Genomic DNA, 14124 nt, shown 5'->3' on the forward strand with positions numbered 1-14124 from the left:
ATTAAAATTTTATTTAATACAGTATATTTAATAAAATATAATACATGATTCCTAAATACCTAAAATGGTAAAATTGGTCTTTAATAATATTCTTTGCCTACCCGAAAAATCTTGTGCATCCTCATGGTGGCTGAACAAAAGATAAATCTTGTGAGAAGCAAGCGAAGAAATTCATCTCCAAAAAACTGGAGAAATGCTTGATCTGCAAAGAGGAGAAAAATGACAGTAAAAAGATGCTTAAAAGAAAAACCCATTTCAAAGGGGAAGAAAGTTTGAAAACCTTCTCAACTTTCCTGCCTTCAACAAATACCTTTAAAAATTCAAACAATTTCAACAATATAAAACCATTATAGTATGTTAAGTGTTCAGTTAGATTAGTAGGGTACCTATTGAACGTGAATGGGTCAGTAGCTGGGCAATATCACGGTTGATTTTTCGAAGATATTCTTGACATTTTTCCCATAGGCCTCTGCGCATGCTTGACAATCCAGAGACAAATAGGAAGGCCATTAGAGGATTGTTCAAAAAGAGAGTGAAGAGGCTACCTCGTTGAGATTGATCTGTAATAACAAACATGTTATATATATATAGACAACAGTTTTGCAAAAGATAAGAGATCTATTTGAGGAATATTTTAATATAATGATATTATACAAAATTAAAGCTGTATCATTAAAACATAATTCAATAAAGCAGATTCTGCATGGAACTACAAAAACATCCCAGGTACGCTGCTTTCTGCTGAACAAACTTAAAAGAGAGCGTAGGAAACTTAAGAGAAATGGAAAAGGAACATATTCCTTTGTCTTTTTCACTCTAACTAACAAATTTTATCCAAATATGGCAAGTACATGGGTGGTTCATGATAGAATTCTCTGATGAGTACTAGAATTGGCCATCTTTTTCATTCCCTTTTGTTAGTTGCTCTTTCTCGCCTATCCCCTAAATATCAATATTTTCTCTCTTTGACCCTACACATTGCTGATCTCACCTACTCCCACAATTTCAGTTATCACTTACATGCCTACTGATGCCCAGTCCTCTTATCTGCAGCCTAGATGGAGCTCACCGGGTCTAGAACTGCACTGTCCTACCGTAGCTACAGGATACTTCAAACGTGACTGGTCCAAAGTGAGCTGCACCGTGAAATGTAAAATATATGTAGGATTTCAGAGCCTCACTACAAAAAGATATATTAATTTCACCTGTTAAACCTTTTTTTAATGTGGCTACTAGAAAATTCAAAATTACACGTGACTTACATTATCTTTCTATTGAACAGAGCTGCTCTAGACTACAATATTCAACCTAAGTTTCAAAGGTAACCTCAAACCCAACTTGTCAGAAATTGAAAGCAAATTCTTCCCTTTTGTTCTCTACAAATCTGCTTCTTATGCAGTACCATCATTTCTACCAGCATCTTAGCCAGAAACCTGGAAGTTCACCTCTGCCTCCTTCCTCTCCCTTGTTCCCTCATATCCAATCCGTCACCAAATCCTGTTGGCTCTTTGGGCTTAGTATCTTTTGAAGCCACGACCATCTCCCTATTTCCATCAGTGCTCCTCTCCAACCCATTCTCCACAAGGTTAATGAATGCTCTTCCATGCTACTCTTCTGTTCACAATCTTTTGATGGCACCCCATTGTCCTCCATTTTAATCTCTTCACAAATCCTAAAAGGTTTTTCATGATTCAGTCACACAATCCCACACCCTATCCTTCCACTAGCAGGAAGTACTTTAATTTCTCTAAATGTTCCATAAACTGGGGCACCCGGCTGGCTCAGTGGGTAGAGCACACGACTCTTGATCTTGGGGTTGTGAGTTCAAGCCCCATGTTGGGTGTAACAATTACTTAAAAATAAAATCTTAAAAAAAAAAGTTCCATAAACTCTCTCATCACAGAGCTCTTATGTCTGGGCTCACAGGCTATTGCTCTGCTAGAACACTCTTGTTAACCATGTCCCAGCTCCATATAATTCTATATAACCTTCAACTCCACTCTGACATCTTTTTATCCATTTTCTTCACCTGCAAGGGCTGCTCAGGAGTTCCTCTTACATGTTCCATATGCTTCCTTCTATGAACCACTAATAGCACCTATAAGAAATGCCTCTTAGGTTGTCTGTATCTTTGGCTAGACATTTGGCTCTGTGAGGAACATACTGTGTTTGTCTGGTCAGAGTGTTAACTCCAGCGCCCAGCACAGAACCTGATAAATAAATGCTGAATAAATGTTTGTTGTACAGATGATGTAACTCGTGGTTCAAGGGAGAACTGGAGACTTTAGTTACTAGAGGTGCAGGAACCTAATTAGACATCCCCAAATTTAAGTATCTGCTAGCTTTGTGCTCAGATGGGCCATATTTAAGGGATTAGACGTCTAAGCTTTCTAGCACAAAGATATGATACTGGACCAAAAAGTGTTAAGGGTGTATACTACAACTAAGTGTGATAATAAGCATTAATAATAATGACCATTAAAAAATGAGTTAGCACATATTGAATACTTACTATATACCCAAAATTATTTAACGAGGAAGTACTATTACTATCTCCATTTGATAGGAAAGAAACAGGCACAGAATGGCTATGTAACTTCCCAAGGTCACACAGCTAGTCAGTGGCTGAGTCGGAATTCAAATTCAATCAGCTTACCTCCAGAGTCTCTGTTTTTACCCTCTATGCAATAAAGCCTTTCGGAACAAATAATCTTGGTATTAACCCATTAGCTCATGCAGTTTTAAATAAAGCTGCACCTTAATAGGACAAATTGACAGCAGAAAGCACTCTTAAGTAACTGGAAGGGGTTACATTTCTCCAGAAATGACAGGAAACAGGTTAACAAAGTCCTCAAAGCAGGAGAATTTTACCGTTGTTTGAAGGTAAGTTCTATCCCTTAGTAATTCCACTTTTGGATACAAGAACGTAATATTTCTACATGGTTTTTTTCCCTGTTAAATAGCAAAACTTACCTTAAAACAACGGTGAAAAGTCTCCAGCTTCTCTCAGGCTCTCAAATGCTGACCATCAGTTCCTGTGTCAAACTATGTCAGTAGACAGGGCTTCTGGCTGGGAAGGAGCAGTAAAATGCTATCTCCCACAGAGAGACATCAGCACTACTCACAGTCAGGGAGATGGTGAAACAGTGACAAGGACTGCTAAAACACGGTTAAGGTTTGTTTAGTTTTTACCTAGCTTAACGACTGGGAGTTGGAATTAGATTTTATTTTACGTGTTGCTTATCAAGGACAAATTATTAAAGACAGTCTTTCATTTCTCAGCCATCTGAGAAACAGCCATAACCCGGACACACTGTCTCCCTAGCACACTGAAAATAGGTGCTTTTATTTTAAAAATACAACAAGGTAAAAATGTGAATAAAAGAAACCCTTTAAGTTGTGCCAGTAAGGTTATCCTAACTCTCAGGCATAGGCTGAGAAGTTTTTCTAGACCAGAAATCATATAGTTTTAAAAGATGCCTAAAATAGGGGCGGCTGGGTGGCTCAGTCAGTTAAGTGGCTGCCTTCAGCTCAGGTCATGATCCCAGGGTCCTGGGATCAAGCACCGCATCGGGCTCCCTGCTCGGCGGGAAGCCTGCTTCTCCCTCCGCCTGCCACTTCCCCTGCTTGTGCTCTCTCTCTCTCTCTCTCTGTCAAATAAATAAATAAAATATTTAAAAAAAAAAAAAAAGATGCCTAAAACATGTAGCCAGAGATACAGGAAATCATGTTGCATGAAGGGCGACACGCACACCAAAACAAAAACAAAAACAAAACAAAACAAAAAACACCTGCAAAACAAATTTTAAAATTCACAAATCATGAGTTCCCCAACAGTAAGGGACCAAAAACACCCTTTCTCAGGGATGATTTATCATTTCTTTTAGAATTATCTCAAGACCTAATGGCAGCGCATTAAAGAAGTCTAGTTGTTGGCAAGACTTCTGGGTTTATTTCAGACTGACACCTGCCACGTGAAGCACCGTAAATCAACATGTGATCATTATAGGTGGGGAGACAAAGATTAGTATTATTCAAAATGCAGACAGTGTTTATTTGCAACCTATGGATATAACAGGTAATGACAACATACCTTGTAAAGCTTTTGGATATGCTGTAGGAGAAAGCAAGCAGACTAGTGGCTGTCCAAATAAGTTTGTGAAATTCTGCAACATATAAGAATTTAAAACTTTCATTAAAAATTTGACCAAAGATAGTTACTCAGTAATTTTCCAAAGCACGTCATCAGTGTATATAGGGCCCTTTTACTCATAAGCAGATGCAGAAACATCAATAACAGCTGAACAGACTGCCATCCATGTATAACTACCAAGGATAATAGACTTTCTTACAATAGTGAAGTTTACTAAAAGTAAACTATTTATTTTTAAAATAAAGGCATAGACATAGTTGCGGTGTTATAGGGAAAGATCGTCTGGCTATCTGCCAAAAGGCCACCCCAATGGACAATGTACACCAATTATTTACAAGGGTGGATTTTCCAAGCTCTAGAATCTGGCTCTCCATCTTACAGGCTCTAAAACCTGACTTGCTGGGGAGTAATCAGAGAAGACTGCAACCATTTCTCATTGTGAATCAAATTAACTGCTTATACAGAATGATGTATAAAACCAGAATGTCAATATGTTAATTTACAGTGAGAATTAAAGCTGATACTCAAACTAGAACACTCTTTGCCTGATTAAGGATATCCGTCTCTAAAGGATAAAAAGACACAATATGTTCTTAGAGAGAAACCCATTCTAAAGATATCATTACACTAATTTATTAAAATTTGAACCAACCTCAATAAAAATGGCCACAGATATTTTTTCCTGCAACTGAAAAAAATAATTCTAAAGTTCATATGGAAAAAGTAGATTAGCCAGGAAAACTCTGAAAAAGAAGAACAAAGAGAGGGAACTAGATTCATGAGATACTGAAACATACTTTAAAGCCTCAGTAACTAAAAATATGTGGCGCTGGCATAAGAGTAGGCAGAAGACCAATGGAAGAGAACAAAGAATCCAAAATTAGACCCCAAAACAGACAGGACTTCAGTATATATGATAAAGATGATAGTTCAAATTAGGAAGTAGGAAAATTTGGAGTGCCTGGCTGGCTTGGTTGGAAGAGCATGTGACTCTTGATCTCAGAGTCGTGAGTTCAAGTCACACGTTGGGTGTGGAGATTACTTAAAATAAATTAATAAAATAAAATTTTTAAGAAAGTAGGAAAACTTGATGGCTAGATGGCTATCCAGTAGGAAAAAACCTGGATAGCCGTCATAGAAAAAAGTTGGCTCCATACTTTGCACCACGCACTTGGATAATTCCAAATATATCAAATATTTAAATGTAAAAAAAAAAAAAAAAGCAATAAAAGTGCTGAAAGAAAATATAAGAAAATAAGTGTTGGGCGCCTGGGTGGCTCAGTTGGTTAAGCGACTGCCTTCGGCTCAGGTCATGATCCTGGAGTCCCGGGATCGAGTCCCGCATCGGGCTCCCTGCTCAGCGGGGAGTCTGCTTCTCCCTCTGACCCTCCCCCCTCTCATGCTCTCTGTATCTCATTCTCTCTCTCAAATAAATAAATAAAATCTTAAAAAAAAAAAAAAAAGAAAATAAGTGTTATTATTTTATAACCGAGATCTTTCCAACTATTATGATTAAGATTCATAAACCCTGGGGTGCTGGCTGGCTCAGTTGGAAGAGCAAGCAACACTTGATCTTGGGTTATAAATTCAAGCCCAATGTTGGGTGTAGAGATTACTTAAAAAATAAAGAAACTTAAAAAAAAAAGATTAATAAACCCAGTTACAAAATCAAAGGCTTGTGCATAGTAAAATACAGCATAAGCTAAATCAAAAGTGAAATGATGAATTGGGGAAAATATTTGCAAGGCACATTACAAAGATTAATCTCCTTAATATAGAAAGAGCTTCTCCAAATCCGTAAGAAAAAGACCACTGATCCAATAGAAGAATGAGTGGAAGACAACAGGGAATTCACAGAAGAGGGAATAAAAGTAACTCAAATACATGAAAAAGATGCTTAACATTACTGATAAGAGAAATAAAATCAAAGCTACGCTACAATATCATTTTTTAACCTACCAGTTTAACAAAATTTCCAAAAGTTTGAGAATATACACTGTTGGCAAGAATATGGGGAAACAAATACTCATATGTAGATGATAGGAGTATAAATGAACAAATTCTTTAGAAGACAATTTGGCAGCATCTATATTCCATTAACACAGGAATTCTACAACTAAAAATTTATACTAACAATATATTCTCAAACCTGTGAATAACATTAAGCCCTAAGTTACTCCTTGCAGCACTGGTAGTAATAGTAAAGACTAGAAACAACCAAATGACCAGCAACAAGGGATTGATTAGTAAAATGGTAAAATAAATTCTGGCACAACCATACAATGGAATACTATGCAGTTATTAAAAAAAAAAAAAAGAACAAAGAAGTTCTTTATGAAGGGATATGGAAAGATCTCCAACATTTTTTTTTTTTTTTTGAGAGAGAGAGCAGGGTGGGAGGGGGGCACAGAGGGGAAAGGGAGAAGGAGAGAATCTTAAGCAGGCTCCATGCCCAGCATGGAGCCCGACACGGGGCTCAATTTCATGACCCTAAGATCATAACCTGAGGCAAAATCAAGAGTTGGGACGCTTAACTGACTGAGCCACCCAGGCGCCCCTCCAACATTTCTCATTAAGTGAAAACGAAGTTGTATATAGCATGCATGTTAACTGCCATTTATATAGCTAAGACTATGTATTTGTTTTGGCTTATATATATGTTAAAAAAATTCTAGAAGGATAAACAAGAAACAGACAACAGTGATTACCCATAGAGAGAAAGAGAGTAACTGAGTGAATCGAGACTGGGAGGTATAAAGAGATATAATAAGCCTTTTTAAAATTTTTGATTTTGTGAATTTGTGAATACAGTATCAATATAAAAACTTAAACAAGTAAATTAGCAATTTCTTGCAATCAAAACAAAGGGAGTAAGTTGAATGATATTAAGGAGCATTCTTCAGATAAGGCAGCTTGAGCCATTTATCTACACTGCAGAGATGGCCTTCTGGATCTTTGGCCATGATGATCTTGTTCTTGGATAGTGTTAAAATGCAGTTGGCTATTATTTATGTCCCAAGGTCTCCTTTTTCTTTGCTTCCCTTGTTGACCAACCTTTCTCTTCTTCTTTTTTATTCCCCCCCATACTGTGTGGAGAGAGTTGCCTAACAAGCCTGACTGCAAGCCTGACTGCCTGCTTACAAGGCTGGCCACAGGCTGGCTTCTGGGGACTTAGATTTGGGGAGGGTTCCCACCATTAGCAGAACTGGTAAGAGCAATTCACTTTACCTGGACTGTATAAACAAGGTGGTTTATGCTGAGCACCTGCTTTTCTTCTGGGACAATGGCATGTTAGTATGTGCCAGGCAGAGGCTGCCTACACAATGAGTCCCCAGTGAAAACCGTGGGCACTGAGTCCCTAGTGAGCCTCGCTGGTAGACATTTCACCCATGTTGTCTTGTCTCACTTGTAAGAAGAACTGAGAGCATCCCGTGTGACGTCACTGGCCTCTTGGAAGTTTGTGCCTGCTTTTCTCTGGACTTGATAGCATGTGCCTTCTTCCTTTGAGATCTTGCGCTGTATCCTTTTACTGTGATAAATCTTAGTAGTGAGTGTGATTATATGCTGAGAATTATCACTCCTCGTGAATCGCTGAGCCTGGGGGTGACCTTGGGGACCTCTGATTTCCTCCTATCAGATTATATTTAAATATTAGGCCTGGGAAACAGTTTCTTTAAGGATACCTTGCATGCCTCTGTTCTAACCCATTCAGTAATTAATTTTATAGTTTAATTCCCATAGGATTATCTTATTTCTTTATTGTTTTATATGATTTAATGCTATTATGTTTAAAAAAATTATGGCTAATGTATGTAAACGGAATACACACTGAAGAAAATTTTTTAAAGATTTTATTTATTTTAGAGAGAGAGAGAGCATGTTGAGTGGGCAGAGGGGCAGAAGGAGAGGGAAAGAGAGAGAATCCTCAAGCAGACTCCCCACTGAGCAAGGAGCCTGACACGGGGCTCGATTCCATGACCCTGAGATCATGACCAGAGCTGAAACCAAGAGTTGGCCACTTAACCAAATGAGCTACCCAGGTGCCCCAATACATTGCAGAAATTTTAACTTGCTATAGCTCATATAAACACTGCTATTCATTTTTATATACTCATCCCATATCTAACTACTTTGCTGAATTTGTATGCATATTTTTTCTGTGATTCCTTAGGATTTTCTAAATATAAAATTGTATCATTTATAATTAAGAATTTCTATTTCTTTTCAATATTTTTAATTTTTTAAAAAAGATTTTATTTATTTATTTGACAGAGGGAGAGAGCACAAGGAGGGGGAATGGCAGGCAGAGGGAGAGGGAGAAGCAGGCTCCCTGCTGAGCAAGGAGCCTGATGTGGGACTCAATCCCAGGACCCCAGGACCAGGACCTGGGCTGAAGGCAGGTGCTTAATGGACGAGCCACCCAGGCGTCCCTCAGTATTTTTTTAAAAGATTTTATTTATTTATTTGACAGAGAGCGAGCGAGAGAGCAGGGGGAGCGGCAGGCAGAGGAGAAGCAGGCTCCCCGCTGAGCAAGGAGCCCAATGTGGGGCTCCATCCCAGGACCTCGGGATCATGACCCGAGACAAAGGCAGACACTTAGCTGACTGAACCACCCAGCCGTCCCTCTTTCTTTTCAATATTTACACCTCTTATTAGTCTGGACAAACTTTTTCATTGTTTTATTTTGGGAATGTTAAACAATTCTGGTCAGGACTAAAACAAGATCAATCACAAGGATGATAGCAGGCACTCTCTTTTTCTTGCTTATTTTAACTAAGAATACTTTTAATGTTTCTCACTTGAAGTCCAAAATTGGCTACTTAATATAGTAGCTTTTCATCATAAGCTGAGGTTTTTTTTTTTTTTTTTTTAAATTAAGAATGAGTACTGGAGGGATGCCTGGGTGGTGCAGTCGGTTAAGTGTCCGACTCTGGCACAGGTTGCGATCTCAGGGTCATGGGAGTGAGCCCCAAGTGGGGCTCCATGCTCAGCGTGGAGTCTGCTTGGGTTTCTCTCTTCTTCTCCCTCTACCTCTCCCCCCACCACACTCTCTCTCTAAAATAAATAAATCTTAAAAAAAAAAAGAATGTGTACTCAGGGTGCAGGGTGCCTGCGTGGCTTAGTTGATTAAGTGTCCAACTCTTGATTTTGGCTCAGGTCATGATCTCAGGATCTTGGGATTGAGCCCCGAGTAGGGCTCCACAACCAGTGGGAAGTCTGCTTGAGGATTCTCTCCTAATGCCCCTTGCCCCACTTGCGCGCTCTCTCTCAAATGAATAAATCTTAAAAAAAAAAAAAAGCGCACTAAATTTATTTATAAAATAAATTATTATTTTAAAAGAATGGGTACAAAATGACCCCTAAGTTAAGCATGTGATTTTTCTTATTTATCCTATTGGCATAGTATATAATATTGATTGATTTTCAAAAAATTCATGTATAATTCAAACTCTTTTGTTAGATTATTCTCTTAATCCATTTACTAGTCTATTTACTAGTCTATTTTATCTTTTTCTAATCTATACTGATAAACTAATCTGGGGTAGGGTTTTCTTTTGTGTGTGTTATTTGGGTCTTGAAATAGTCAATATCATAATAATTTCTATCATTTACTAAGTGCTAATACTACTTTTCAGGGATTATCCTAGGCTTCATAGATCATAACTTGTAATCTTAACAATACTGTAAGATTAGTATTGCCAACCTATTTTACAGAGAAAGAAAAAAAGGCACAGAAAAGACCAAGGACATGCTCAAGGTCATACAAGTGTCTTGTGACCTAATTGCTATTGAATGGATAGTTCTGATCTTCATTGCTCTGGAATTGTATATTTGATTCTAAAAGTTTAGAAGTATTTACTGGTGAACTCCAAAGGGCTAGCCTTTCTTGTGGGGGAAAAAGAGATAACTTCGATCATTTCCTTCTATTTCATACCCTGATTGGGTTTTTCTGATTTCCTTCTTACAGCCATTATCTATTTAACAGATAGTTTAAAACATCTTTACAACTTTAAAACAGTACATAGTATTGTTTTTAAAGCTCTCTTTTCTTCAACAAATACTCCTTGAACCTACTGACTAGAGACTGTTCTAGGTGGTAGGAATACAGCAGTAAACAAAACAGATTTAAAAAAGAAAAAAACTTGTTTTCCTGGAGCTGGCATTTAGATGGGTGTGGAGGTGGCAGGTAGAGACCCACAGTAAACAAAGTAGTTACATAATACAGAAGGTGACTAGTGCTACACATGGAAAAAGACAGCAGAATATGCTTAGCAGCACAGACTTTACAATAAGATTGTTTAAATCCCAACTCAGCCACCTACTAGCTGTGTGTGTGACCTTGGGCAAATTACTTAACCTTTCTGTGGCTTGATTTTCTTTTTTCTTCTTCTTCCCTTTTTCTTTTTTTTAAGATTTTTAATTTATTTATTTGAGAGAGAGCAGAGCGAGTGAGAGAGAACACGAGGGGCAGAGGGCAGAGAGAGACAGAGAGAGCGAGAAGCAGGCTCCCCACTGAGCAGGGAGCCCAATGCGGGGCTCGATCCTAGGACCCTGGGATCAAGACCTGAGCCGAAGGTAGACGCTTAAGTGACTGAGTCACTCAGTGCCCCTGCCTTGATTTTCTTATCAGTAAAATGGGAATAATAAAAGTAACACATTGGGTTTCTAAGGATTAAACGTGTTAATATTTGTAAAGTGCCTAGAATAGTGTATGATACTACATAGATCATTAAAAAAAATAGAGGTGGATAAAGAATGCAGGGGAGGCACATGATTTTAAATAGGGCAATCAGGGAAGACCCTATTGAGAAGCTTCAACCTATCAGACACCTGAATAACAAAGTGGATGTCTTTGGAAGAGGATTCGGGGCAGAGGGAAGAGACACAAAGATCCTAAGCAGCTGACTGCCATGTATGTTAGAGGCATAGCAAGGTCAATGTGCTTGAAGAGAACTGATAGGGAGACTGGCAAGACAAAGGCTCAGAGACGCCTCTGAAGGGAGGAGGTGTGTGAGGGCAGATAACATGAAGCCTTCACTCTGGGTGAGATGAGGAGCCTAGGGATGAGATCTGACATACAGGCACGCTCTGTAGGGGAGCAAGGGCAGGAGGCAGGGAGCTGCTTCAGTAGTTCGGGGAGAGACAGTGGCAGCATCGGCCAGGTGAGGGCAGTGGAGGTGGTAAGATTCTGGATATAAGTGGATGTGGGGTGTGAGGGAAAGAGGAGGCAAGTGTGAAACCAAGGATTTGGGCTGGGGCAACTATAAAGGTGCTCTGGGGAAAGCTGGAGGTGGAAGAGGTCCAGGGATTCTGTCTTGGGCATGGGAAATTTGCGATCTCGATTAGAATTACCAATCAGAGATCTGGAGCAGGTAGATTATATTTGAGTCTGCAGTAACAGAGAGAGGTCTGGGCTGGAGACAGGTTTGGAAACTGTCAGCACAGAGATCGTAATTAAAGTCATGAAACTAAATAAGGGCATCAAGGGAGTGAGTTGTAGCTGGAAAAAAGAGGAACAATGACAGAGGCCCAGGGCCACTCCAATGATAGGAGCTCACAGAGATGTGGAAAAACTAGCAGAAGAAACAGAAAATAAGCTGTCTCCAGATCTCTTTTGCCCTGAGGCAATCGAACAACTTGACTTTAGGTTTTAAAGATCTAATCCAGAGAAGGGGACCCCTGAGAGCAGGGTCTGCCTAAGATGGGAGTCTGATAGGAACCCAGCCCTGTTAAATTGGAATCCTAAAGGGCTATACCTTTCATGTAAGGATGAACCAAAACCAAACTTTTCACCTTCCTTCCCCATGACCACTCCTCAAGGGGCCTGCAAGGAAAATTTTCTCAGTACTGAACAGAGCAGAGACAAACAAAAAAACAAGAGTGCCCGAGGGTTGTAATTATAAGCTCCCCCTCTCACATGTTTGCAGCCCAAATTCATACCATGAAGGTAATCCTAAAAACATGGTCCCGACAAGGTGATGTCTCCAGGTGTCTAGCCAAAGCAGATACACACCATCCCTGGATGAAAGTATCTTCATTCTGGGGCTCAGTGAATTTCCCACAAACAGTTTTAAGGATAATGAGAAGAAACTGGTCAAAGGTCATCAAGCATTCAAGAATACAAAAATACCAAAGGGTGTCTTTCAGCAGCAAAAGCAGATTTCAGGTATAAGACTTATCAGATAGATAATAAACAATAAAATGAGTATGCTTATTAAGTTTAAAGAAATAAAGAACAAACTTGAAAACAGAAAAGAGGAAACTATAAAAAAGGCAATGAGTTATTTTTAAAAGGAACCAAACAGAACTTCTAGAAATAAAACACAACCAATATAAAACTCAACAAATGGGTTTATTTATTTATTTTTAAAATTTATTTTATTTATTTATTTGAGAGAGAGAATGAGAGAGAGAGAGAGAAAGCACATGGGAGGGTCAGAGGGAGAAGCAGACTCCCTGCTGAGCAGGGAGCCCGATGCAGGACTTGATCCTGAGACTCCAGGATCATGACCTGAGCCGAAAGCAGTTGCTTAATCAACTGAGCCACCCAGGCGCCCCAACAAATGGGTTTAAAAGCAAGTTAATCGCAGCTAAAGAAAGAATGTGTGAACTGAAAGATCAGAAGAAATTATCCAAATCTCAACCAGATACACAAAAAGATAGAAAATGTAGAAGAGAAGTCAAGAGATGTGGAAGACACAGGGAGAATGCTGTGCTAATAATATACATGTATGATGAGTTCCAGAAGGGGATGAAAGAGAAGCCAGGGTACCGCCAATATTTGAAGAGATAATGGCAGAGAATTTTCCAGCAATAATGAAAAACTCCAACATTTCAATTCAAGACATCCAACAAATCCCAACAGGTTATATAAAGAAACAAAATGTAGACATATCACAGTATAATTGTACAACACCAAAAAAAAAAAAAAAAAAAAAAAAAGAGAGAGAGAGAATGTCTTTCAAAGTAGCAAAGAAGAAATGGAATGAACACGGCTGACTGGCAGAAGAGCTTTTAACACGCTCTGGTTAGGAGGGTGAATGCCTTAATAGACTGCAGCAATCTGCAGCCATCAGTCAAATACCTTAGATGGGGCTGTTTACATAAATATCACTGTTTTGACAAATGCATAAGTCATGTTCACTGGCAGAGATCCAGAGATCTCTTCCAAAGAGAAGAAAGCAGAACTAAAAGACGTGTTGCCCAGAATGACTGAGGGGTTTGTTTTATTCCCACTAGTACTGTATTACTACAGATCAGGCCACTTCAACTTGCACATTCCCTAATGACAATTTGAGAGCCAAAGAGTGGGCCATACTTGTTACACAGATCTTGGCATTTCAATCCCCCCCCCTGAAATGAGGCTTGGACTAACATGCAAAACTCCTCTTTTGCTAAGTGTGGAGAGAGGTTAGGCTTTGGAGTGAGAAAGGCTGCTGGAATCAATTAGGCAAAATACTTAACCTCCATAGGCAAAATTTCCTCATCTACAAAATAATAGCGTGTACCTTCATTTCATCATTCAACACATATTACTAAGAATATTTTAAGTGTAAAGCAATGGAGACATAAAGATACATGAATATACAAACATAAACACACATACAGACTTTAGGAAAAACAAAGCATAGTGCTGATAGTCAGATCCTTACATTCCAGGCAGAAGAGTTGAGTCTGCTCTGGTGAATATGACCAGACCATGAAGAAAGACCTGAAGATACTGACATCAGAGATTACCAAGCTAAGTGGTCCAGCTAGATCGTCACACTGAGCCGTCTCAGAGTGACAAGCCCTATCCACAACCTCAAACATTCCGATCATTGTGCTAGCTTCCACTCTTAAATCTGAGCAAACATTACAATACCCTGAGCAAAGTCCCTAACATGAAATATATAGACAAAACCAAAGAGAAACAAATCAACATAGAGGAAAAAGATACCATGCAAGGAGAATTTTTAAATGATCAGTGG

The 14124-nt window shown here is 38.9% G+C and overlaps 1 protein-coding gene across 3 annotated transcripts in view; it reads right to left on the reverse strand.

Moving 5' to 3' along the window:
• SCAI (suppressor of cancer cell invasion) overlaps positions 1-14124 on the reverse strand; it is a 138840-nt gene that overhangs the window by 19978 nt on the left and 104738 nt on the right. For 2 of the 3 annotated variants that reach the window (XM_036112929.2, XM_036112930.2), the window contains 3 exons: positions 4094-4166; positions 387-560; positions 102-202 (listed from right to left, as the gene is read on the reverse strand). In XM_036112929.2, coding sequence (XP_035968822.1) covers positions 102-202; positions 387-560; positions 4094-4166 — 348 coding nt within the window. The remainder of the gene's footprint in view (positions 1-101; positions 203-386; positions 561-4093; positions 4167-14124) is intronic. The other variant, XR_013443844.1, reaches the window with a different exon arrangement.

This window comes from Halichoerus grypus, chromosome 14, assembly GCF_964656455.1.
Source record: "Halichoerus grypus chromosome 14, mHalGry1.hap1.1, whole genome shotgun sequence".
NCBI lineage: Eukaryota > Metazoa > Chordata > Mammalia > Carnivora > Phocidae > Halichoerus > Halichoerus grypus.